The sequence below is a fragment of the Aptenodytes forsteri genome, unplaced genomic scaffold (genome assembly GCF_000699145.1).
Source record: "Aptenodytes forsteri isolate BGI_AS27 unplaced genomic scaffold, ASM69914v1 Scaffold59, whole genome shotgun sequence".
Classification (NCBI taxonomy): domain Eukaryota; kingdom Metazoa; phylum Chordata; class Aves; order Sphenisciformes; family Spheniscidae; genus Aptenodytes; species Aptenodytes forsteri.
In genome coordinates this window covers 2229373-2240663 of record NW_008794085.1, presented here as the reverse complement: position 1 = coordinate 2240663, position 11291 = coordinate 2229373, and the positions used below count along the sequence as shown (strand labels likewise).

The 11291-nt window shown below is 43.3% G+C and overlaps 1 protein-coding gene across 1 annotated transcript in view; it reads right to left on the bottom strand.

Annotated features, from left to right (window-relative positions):
- Positions 1 to 7650: 7650 nt before the first annotated feature.
- The window catches only part of DDAH1 (dimethylarginine dimethylaminohydrolase 1), a 101089-nt gene continuing 97448 nt past the window's right edge, over positions 7651 to 11291 (bottom strand). The window contains 2 exon segments of the mRNA XM_009274039.2: positions 7651 to 8064; positions 8500 to 8643. Of these exon segments, the coding sequence (XP_009272314.2) occupies positions 7948 to 8064; positions 8500 to 8643 (261 nt within the window). The 3' untranslated portion in view covers positions 7651 to 7947.

Genomic DNA, 11291 nt, shown 5'->3' with positions numbered 1-11291 from the left:
CGCCCGCGGGGCCGCCCGGCGCCGCTGCGGATCCTCCCGGCCCTGCCCGGCGCAGGAACAACCTCTGAAAGAAAGGACAGAAAACAAAACTTAAATCGATCGGTATTTTCTCAGCTGTCAAAGGTAAAACTCAGGCTATTGCTGCAGTCTCGAAAACTTCGTTTCCAGCAGTTAAACGTGAAAGCGTACAGAAGTAGAAGCAAGCAATGCTGGGTTTTGCCGTCAGTAAGGCAGAACTACCAGTTTTACGGTATTTCGCAAAGTCCTTTCACTTGATATGCCTTGTTAATGCAATCATACGTCAAATATTAACTGCAGTGGTATCTATTTTACAGTGCTAGTATTCCCAGCTTTTCAATAAACACATTGGATAGCAAAGGTCCTGCCCAGAACGTTTAAAAAATAAAGGACTAGTCACCGTTCTTACCTGGTGACAGGGCTGATTTCTGTAGAGCTGGGTGTTAAAATCACAGCCAGTCCCCAAACTGGTTGCCAGAAAACACCCAGCCAGCTCCGCTCCCCACCACTGCTGTGAAGGACACTTCTGCCCAGTGAAAACTCCTCCAGACTCGCCCTCATCATCCAGCCCTGCGGACCTGATGGCTGGTAATTTGGCAGCAGACCTCTGCTCACAACCCAAATCCTTCTGTGGCGTTATTCCCACCCCAAGAAGCCTTTGTTGTAGCGCATTTGAATTTCTCAAAGCTGTCTGTGTATCTCCGGATTAAACATCTGAAACAGAGTAAATGAGTATGTATCTATCTCGTGTTTGCCTGCTCAGAGGGCTGCAGGGCAGGCCATTTTTTTCAAGTCCAAGTGCCTACGTCCTCCCTAATCCTGTGCCCTCCAAGTCCTCCCTAATCTGTGCTAGGTACCCAAAAACATGGAAAGGTTTCAGATTCTGTGATGCTTCCAGCGAGCTGATTGTGGCACTTCTGAGACAGAGCCAGGCGTCTTCCCAGCCCCTGACTCCCATCCTTGTTCATTAAACCAAATGCCTTCCAGCTCCTCCTCTTCAAGGTGAATTACATTGTAGGCTTTGCTGGCTCTGTACAATACTGCTGATCAAAATTGCTATCGTGCATTCTGGATTTAGAGTATTTGTTAATAACCTTGCTCAGTGAGAGGCGCAGTTCAAAGCCACGCGATGTCTGGAGGGTTAGGCTTCTGATTCCTGAGCCATGTATGAGACAAACTGAAATGAATTAACTTCAGCAATCAGAAAAAGAGCATGTGGTTAGAGAATACAAGAATAGAATGTATTTTAGCAGGCTTAATGCTGATAAACCCTAACAGGATTTAATGGTCCAGGCAGCTGGATGAAGACTACTCTCAGCATGAAACTCATTTCAGGAGGTTAACATCAGTTCAATATTAAGAAGCAAGCTGCAGTGAAGAGCAAGTTAGGGATAATTTCTTTCAAGGGAGCTGGGAAGATTTTGGACACTGCATTGGTTTTATGAGTGTGTACATACGTAATGTCCATCTAGAATAGATTTCTGGAGTAAATTTCCAAATAAGTTTTGGAAACTGCTTACAAACCAGAGCTGTTCAAGTCTTTCACAGTATTGGTCCTAGAAAATGTTGTAATGCTGTGACAGTTTGTGGGAAGAGGTCGATCGGCTTTTCAGAGCTGTGACTGGCTCCAGGTTTTCTTCCACCCTCTGCCCTCATTGATCAACCCCTCTCCAGGCAGCCTGTCCTTACTGCAGAGCAGGGGCCTCTACCTGGGAGCTTCATGTGCTCCCATCCCATTCTGCCTCCTGGTCCTTACTCAAGGGTCTGGGTCCTGCCTCAGGACAACCCCTTTTTGGAGCTGGCAGGACCCCCCCCCCGAGCCCCTCTGAGAGCAGCGGGACTCTACACCCACAATTCCTAGGGAGGAGGAGGAAAGCTGCCAGGCAGAGAGAAGGGAAAGAGTTTGGTTCAGTTACAGATCCAGATCGAGGGCCTTGCCCAAACTGAATGGATGTCTGCAGCTACCAATGGCAAGTTTTCAACTACAAACCCACAGCAATCAACCTACAGCTCGTGAATTTTTGGGGGTGAGGTTGTTGAGAGCATCAGAACGTCTGGACTTTATGATGCAGGAGACTGTGACTGATGCTTTTTTGGCAGGATGTATGTACTTAGAGCGGAGAGTGAATTCGTACACTCAAGTGCAGAAGTCTCTACTTGCCGAGGTAATACTCTACAGCTAAATTTTGCAAAGGGCACTCCTTTTTAAATGACTATTACGCTTTTGCAGGTTTTGATATTCTATGAGGAACTTCTTAGTGTGGCAAGTGGGAGTGGCTTGTATAGCTTTCGTTATTTTTAATTATTGCCATTTAGAAATGAATTCAAGTAAATTGGTACCAACTCTCTCCTGTAGATATGGGTACACAAAGATGCATGTAAATGCAGTAGTTTACTATATTAATTGCACCAAGATGAATGTATCCACATTAGATGTAGCACTGATTTAAATATATTAGTATAAAAATCACACTTTTAACCAGTGTAGTTAAATTAGTACAAAGGCTGTATTTAGATCAGCCCTAATGAAATCTTTCCTTGTCCCTGCTTCTCCAGCAAGAAGAGTATTAGATTATGGTTTGTTTGAAGTCCTATTACTAGCAAAGCTGTACAGTTTGGAAGTGATATAATTCTTTTGCTACAGTACTGTTAATTTGCGTTGGCTTTCTTAAAAAGTTGAAGCCACGATATTGAGGCCTTGAACAACTGAATCTTGGCTTGCCACAAGGTGGCACTGAAGGCCCACGAGCACTTACACACCCGTCCATGAAGCCTGGAACAACTGCATTGTCTCCCGAGATCGTTAATCCTAATATCATGACCTAATGATATTAGAGCACAAGGCTACAAGCAGAGATTAGCCCCACATGCACTATTTGTAGCACACAACAAGTAGTATTTAGATATAAAACATGCGACCGTCTGTCATGTTACCACAAAGCAATGTCTGAAATGTAGTCACCTCTCTTGACATCCTGGGGGAGAAAAGACACAAGAGCTACGTGAATAATTTAACCGTAACGGTCGTGCCACTACACCTTTGTAGTTTCACCTTTTGTAACTTACAGTAAATACAGGAACTACAGAGAAAATACTATACTACAGTAACATCTGTTTAGTTATCTTGGACAATAATAAAATTTAGTCACAACCATTGCATCTAGAACACACAGGCAATATCCCCTCTCTATACATTATTCTTAAATGTAGAGTCTAAAATCACGATTTGTTTTTAAAGAGTCAAGATTTCTTCTAACAGGCTGAAAGGTTTTAGCACTAGTACCTATAATTGGCTTTATTTCTAGGCATGTAACAAGCTTCCAAATAAAAAGATGGCATGAAACAGTATTAAATTATATGCATACGCTTTCAGTTTCAAAACAAGAGGCAAAAACTACACAGGGCACAGTACAACTGACACTTTATTCCTTTGTGATGGGGATATATAGTATTGAAACTGCGAGAGTCACAGAAAAAAAATCAAAGTGCAAACCTCTATTAGAACAGATTATGGAATGTATTGATGTTTTTGGCACAAAAAGTGGGGAACTATATACTGCAACAAGATTTTAAGTTTAATGAAATGTAACGCTTCTGCGCTCAGTAGTCATATTTGTGCACTGCAGAACAATACAATGTAAAACAGTGACTAACACGATTCACATGCAACTCTATACAAGTTACATCATACGTCCAGTTAAAACTTTTCTGAAAATACATGTGAGGTCCAAAGGTACTTTGTTCATAATCACTTAACAAATACCATTCTTTAAGCAGTCTTATCTTTTCAGCTTCCTTATTGATAAAAGCAAAAATGGAGAATCTTAAATAGCAAATTATTTTCCCCAAATGGTTCCGTGTGAATGTTGATGTTTTCTATCAAAGTAACTTGGCTCTGACTTCATTGATATAATGTATTAGAAGCTGAATGAAATCAAAAGCTCTTTTTTTTCCCCATATGTCATCCCCAATTTGCTGTGAACAAGCAGCGTTCCGTGCACTGACTTTTTATTTTTAAAACTGGACATTGTGTTGCCTATGAGCTCTGTACCTATCACATGGAAATCACCAAAAAAATCAGAGCATAGCTTCATACAGTGGCATCTATTTAAGACTGAAAAGGAGCACATTAGCATGGAAAAGACAAAAATGCAGAAATGGAAGAATTCAAGTTTATCTTATAAGGTACAGTATGCATTCACATTTTCAATGCAGAGAGAGACACTGTATTCACATTCTGGTGAAGAAAGAATCCCACATATCGCCGTTCTCCCTAAACTCTTAGCACAGATAACATCCATGAAAGACCTATAATGCACATTGGAGCTCTTTCATTTGAACTGAGCTAAACTGATTGCTCAAAGGGAAAAAAAAACCTTTGATGAGTAATTCAAGCCCCACTGCTGAGCTATTAACCACAAGAACTGCTGCACTGGCCTGTTATGTCATATAGCCTGACAGTTGTTATCAAGTGTTTTATGTGGGCAGCTATTAGTGTTCAGTGTCTCATCTCCTTTTTTGGTTTGGGATTTTATTTTACTATTTATATTAATCAAGGATGATGATATATATCAGGCATCTGAGAAATGTTCTGGTGACAAGATGTACAGGATGCCCATTAGATGCATATGTATCACAGCAGAAATGTCCTCACAACTGAATTCTTCGTTTGGGCAACAGAAAAAATAGCAAACAGCGAGAACAAGAAGCATTTGGCATGATTTTAGTTCCTAGTACCATACTGCAAATGCACAAACTGAAGTGCTCTTAATGTTTTTGCTTTATAATGCCAGAATAATGCTAAAAGCGGAGAGGTGAGGGCAATCCCACTAACCAGCTTAGGTAACTTTCGGCATCAGGCTAAAATGTAATTTAGAGCGTCTATGTTAGGAGGCTATGGTACCTACTGAGACCAACAGAGAGAAAGCAGGTGTGATTTAGAGCACCTAAATTCTGTGCCTGAAGTTAGACAGTTTGAATACAACTTGAAATCATCACCTGAGGGAATTCAGGTCCCTCAGCCACTCCCTTGCTCTTTCTGTATACCAAAATGCAGCCTTGAAGACAAGGAAATCTAAATGGCAACAGGTGAAAGACCAACCTCTCTGGCAACGCAGATGTTTCTCAGCTCTGACATCCCAACTCCCCGCCTCTGCCTCCCTTGGGGGGCCAGGGGAATTCATTGTCACCTATTCTATTGCTTTCAGGGACACAAGATATCAACAACGTCCACCACAAATGTTTCTCTTTTCTGGAGTAATCCTAAAGAAGAGGAGTCACCCTTGTCACTCTCCGGATCTACAGCTCCTGTTGACAATCATCCTTCCAGCTCAAAAGAAGTCGCTCAGAGCTGAAGTGGACCCCTCAGTTTCTCCTCCCTCCTGGCACCTACTCAAGGAGGGAGCGAGTTTAGGATAGTCCACCGTGGGTTGGGGTACTTTGGAGTGAACAGCGAAGGGGGAGGAGTACAGAAAAAGAAGACTCAAGTAGGAGAACCGAGGCAATGGAAGGCAAAATCATTTGGGGTTAAAAGAGAAAACTGCTTATCATGCCATAAACTAGAAACGAGAGTCTGAGGAAGAGAGAGACAGGTGAAAGGTGAGAGAGGGTGGAAGGAAAAAGAAAACAACACAACAGAAAGTTTGAGAGATAAATTGACTAGAAATCCCACAGCCTAACACTGTCTCAGTGTAGCTGGATGCTCTGGCTCCTTAGCAAGAGGAGGGAAGAGGGACTGAAGGACATGGGTGGGGGCCAGGCCCCAGGAGGTGCATGGACAGGTCGGGGGGATTCTGTTCCGTCTTTGTACGGCAGCTCCCACGGCTGCGTAGGTTTTTAACAGAGTACAGCTTGCCTGTAGAGGGTCACAGTTAAATACCGCAGGGCCACTTTTTGGCACAAAATCTTTGTTTAATATCAAGTCCTTTTAAAATGCAAGATGCTTTATCAGATATTTTAAAAGCACCAAGGGAAGGTAGAAAAAGAGATTCCCCACTGCAGTGTTTACATCCTTAGAGCTTGATCACCTGGGTCAGGCTTAAATGATGGCGCATGGGAATGGAGGAGACAAAGGGGAAACATGAGGAGAACCCTTTGGGATAGCACGCAGCCATAAAACCAGCACTTGCTGTTTGGCTGGCTAAAGACTTCCTTCGGGACATGCTCTCTTTTCACATACATTATATTTGCTCATCATTGCTCTCTCCCTCGTGATACCTCGTGTCATCACAACATACAGTGTGCCCACAAAGCATCAGATGTATTCCGGTAGCTGCCAGGAGGTTTCCTCCTCATTAGCCACTGAGATGAAGTGAGAGAGACGCTGAGGAGTACCTACGGATATGAGTACTTGTGTTTCCTCCCTTATGACTGCACAAAAAAGCACGCAGGTTTCCAAAGGATATCCCAATTGTGTGCTCGGTTAATACTGTTTGCTTTCCTGCAGACCACATTACCTGAGCCCCCCCCCGCAGCTCGCTTCCTACTGTCCCTTAGCAACACGCCACAAGTGGTTCAGGAAAGGTGGAGGAGATGTCTAGGAAGTTGATAACGTGTTCAGACTATTTGTCAGTCTCTGGAGAGTTCCCACTACTGCCTCTGTTTGGGAATTTCTCCATCCTTAGTTTACAAATGATTTAACAAGAAGCATGTGAATACAATGGGGTATGCTTCACTTTGGTGAAAAAAAGTATGACTCAGTGGGTAAACATGTTGTGGAATTTGCTACAAAAATTATATTTGTTTTAACTGAATACCACAGTAAATATTCATGCAATTAAAAAAAATAAGATGGTTATTGTTCCAAGGAAAGCTGCCCCAAGGGCAGATAAAGTACAAATGCCAATCTTTCAGGAAAAAATAGCTTCATGAGCATAATCCAGGAATAGCTGTCCTTCAACTCCTTCTATCACCCTTTTCTTTTGAATTTTGCTAGTAAGTGGCCTCTAAGAGAGGAGAAAACAGAGAGACGGAAATAAATTTTTTAAAGTAATAAATAAAAAAGTAAACAAAGAGAATTAAAAACCCCCACATTTTAGATTACTTTTGTAGGTTTAACTTTTCCAAAAGCATCTCAGTCTTTCATTTTTGTGGTCCGGGTGCTCCCTGGGATCTGGCCTTTTTAAAAACTCCTCTTCCATTCTCACTACATTGAAAGTCACAGCCTTAGCAGCAAACTGGGACCTGAACTTGCAGGATGTTATCTTGTGTGGCTGCACTACTCTCTCTTTTTCTGTCATTCAAGTTTCCCAGGCAGACATTGCCCTTGAACGCTCCCGTCGGAGGAAGCTTTTTCCGAAGTTGCTACCTGGCGTCTGAAACTGATTCCAGCCACAACTCTGCCCAGCAGCAGCAGCAGCAGCAACATGATATGGCCGAGACAGTGAGCACAGTCCATTGCCCACTGCTCCAGCTAGCGTACAGAAAGCTTCCCTGCCACACAAGATACCAAGTTCATGAGCCCACTGAGTCTTCTTCTGTCCCCCTGATACCTTGCATCACTGAAAGTAAAGAGGACCGAGGAAGGAAAAAAAGATGCAGAGCAAGGAAGCAAGAGAAAAAAGACAGCAGAAGGGAACAGTGTAAAGACAGCGGAGGTGCTTGAAATGTTGAGAATTAGTTGGTTTTCATAAAATTTTCACACAGACATGTTAAATCACTAAAGCTAGGGGTTAGCCATTATAATTGTCTTCTGCTAGCCCATGGGACTAACGTACTTCAGAGTTATGTGCCCCCCAACAAACCGTACATCCACCTTAAATACCATCTGCAAGGACATAATAAAAATACACAAAGCAAAAAATTTGTAAACAAGGGTTAGTAGCACAGTGGTACAGTAGATTGTCAATAAAAACAATAAAAGTGTGGATACAGATTCGTCTACCTTGTGTGTAACATTATTGCCAGTTACAAGGGAGGGACTCTGTAAACTCATAATTCTGAAGTTTTGTTAATAAGCACAGAGCAACAGGTGAGCGCCCCGTCTACTTTCTCCAGTTCTGTGTTGGCTATTGGGATCAGCATGTGGTCCTTCAGTTTTTCAAATACCTGTTTAGGAAAGAAAACGGAACAGAAATCATTATACTTTACGCGTCTCTATTTTCCCTTTTCTCTAAGTATTTACAGAATGAACAGGCATGGATGTATCAGCGGGTGCTAAGCTGTCTCATCATTTCTAATCACTAACATTTACAGCGTACGTGGCCTTTTGGCTATCGGATTCACGCACATCAATACTGCAGCGAGGGGAACTGTTGCTACGTCCAGTTATGCAGAAGAAGCGCCAGGGGCACAAGAGACAAAGTAATTGCATCAGCAGCGCAGACGAGAACAGAGCCCAGGCCTCCCACCTTTCACCATCTGGTATTTCCATGATGGTGTACAACAGCCCATTCTGGAAAGCACCTGATTTCAGTTCCCACTGACTTCCCGGCGAGGCCGGGATGCTGGGGGTCTCCCCGGCACCCTCAGCGCGGCTCTCACCTTCGCGCTCTCCGGGTACTCCTCGGGGGCTCGGTGCAGCAGGACGTGGCCTTTGCTGGGAATGTTTAAGTAGATGCAGTTTGCTGCGGCATCGTCGGGCACCGTCAGCTTGTCGTAGCGGTGGTCACTCATCTGTTGCATGGTCTGTCGGGAAACACAAAGCGCAGCTATTTAGACCAAACACAGTAGCAGCCCCAAACAAATGGGAGAACAGAGCCTTCAAAAAATAGCTAATTGCGATTGCCAAGTCAGCCAGGAGCCATTTTGCTATGCAGCAAGTAAGGAGATCTCTTTTCATCTCTGCCTTCCCAGGAAGAATCTACTAACCCTAACTGAAATGAGCAGTAGAAAACCTTTGTGAAATGGTTCCTGCAAGTGGCAGGATTAAGCAGGGCACTCAGTAAGCATCGTCCGTGGGGTCTTTTCCTTAAGGAATGTGCATTGAGTACGGAAAACTCCTGCTTGCATTGATGGAAACTATAGGTGCTCAGCACCTTCAAAAAAAGCAGCCATCATTCAATATTTACAAAATGAGCGTGAATTAACACAAACAGGACAGGAACAGTTCCCAGCTTGGATATCAGCCCAATCTTAATTCTTTTCAAGGACCTCCTTTCTGCTTTCCAAGCAGTTACTCTTTCACTAGGCACCTGTGCTGGGGAGCGAGAAGGCACGTCTGCGCTAATCCTCATTCCCAAGGGAACAACACAATAACCTTCTCAGAACAGCAGAGCTGGTGGGTTTCAGAAGTTTGGTTTATAAATATAGGGCTCATACACAAATTTGGGTCCTGGCTGTAATTTCAGAGACAGAGACTCTCGGCACACAAGAAGCCTGAGATCCCATGTTTTGGATCAGGCTCAACTTTTTAATAAAGATGGGAAAAGCCTGGAGACAAGACGCCTGACTCCCCACTGTACCAGTCCAGCTTTACATCAGCTTCACCTTGACAGAGACCTAGAATAACGCAGAAGTGAACAAAGCTCCAAGACAAAATCTTTGGTCCTACTGAGAGCCTAAGCAAATTCAAGTGTTGCAGCTTCTCTCCTAGCCCCGCTATGTTCCCACATACATTGCAAAGATGCAAACAGAAAGAAAAGGCTTTTTTTCAGCTTAAAAATACACTAATATAATCTTAGAAATAAACTGGTATTCTGATAACAAAATTTTTCAACAATTTTTCCCTTCTCAGCGAAACGCCACAGATTTACATCACGTAGCAGAGAGCAGACCTTGATTTTAGGCACAGTTAAATTAATCTTTAAATTATTTGCAAGTGCATTTGTACTACTTCTCATTCATTAAAAAAATATTATATGGAACTGAATTATAACGAGGATCTACAACATACTGGGAAGCAACAAAGCAACTCACGCTTGCACACACCTACAGTAAGTAATTCCTTTATAGGTCTGGATACATTTTTCATGTTGTAGCCTGAGTCATCCACATCCCACGGAGAACATGAAACTCGCAACGAAGAATGCCGTGCATTCTTGAGGAAGTGTTATCAGACTGTCATTTCTTGTTCCTTCTGCAGTTATGAAACTTTCCCGAGTTCCCAAGGTCACATCTACCTCCATAAAAGGTTAATATGTTTTTCTGGGAAAAAATCCTTGCACCTTTACTTCACCGGATGTATTTTTATTACTGACCTTACCATGGTTGACTTTCCTATTTATAATTTCGTTTCTGTTATGTTGCCAAGATGTATTTTATAATGCTTTCCTTGATGCTGCAGACATCTAGCAGCAGGTGAGCGACATGCTTGCACCCAGTGCAACTCTCCTCCCTGGTAACCAGAGCCAGCAGACTCGTCCTCTACCTGCAGCTTCTCTTTTCTTCCCTACATAATCTTTTTAAGTCTGGATTAAGGAAACACATTTATTAAATCTGCACTGAAATACACGTAGAGCAAAAGCCACCATGCCTGGATTTCGCTCAGCTCCCAAACAGTTGTGCTTTCTCCAGTCCTTGTTGGCAACAGAATCCTGATATTGTAGGTTTTCTGTAGGAACAGTTCATTCATCAGAAATACATTGTGAATCACTGTGTAACATTTCCGTATGAAATTACCAATGAATTCTTAAGCAGAAGGGTATGGACACATCTCCCATTTGTTCATTTCTGCAAAATGCTGAAGTGAGAACACCAGCAGCAAGCAGAAATGAAGCACAAGTGGCAGGGCTCTAGCTGTGCCAGCACGAGGCACGAACCAGCGTTGGGAAGCCTGGGACATGATGGAAGGGCACGTTAGGAGCATTGTTTTCAAGATTAAAAAGCACAGAAGTGGTGGCTGAATTAATTCAGAAACAAATGAGGAGAAAAAATGAGTGGGAAAGTGAGATAAAGCAGCACAGGAGTTTGAATACACAGCTGCGACAGTGGGAATGGGATCTCAGCTAGCTCGAACACCACCGCAAGAAAGCACGTATTAGTTACTGGAGGCTTGACAATACAGGATTACTCTCTTCCTCAGCTTTTAAGATAAGATGGATGAAGCATTGGCGGATGAAGCGTTCTACAAGCGGCTGGCACAAGTCTCTCAATCGCTAGCCCTTGTTCTCGTGGGGGACTTCAACTTCCCGGACGTCTGCTGGAAATACAACACGGCAGAGAGGAAGCAGTCTCTTCCTGACGCAGCTGGTAAGTGAGCCTACCAGGGGAGGTGCCTCGCTCGACCTGCTCTTTACTAACAGAGAAGGACTGGTGGGAGATGTGGTGGTCGGAGGCCGTCTTGGGCTTAGCGACCATGAAATGGTAGAATTCTCCATTCTTGGTGAAGTAAGGAG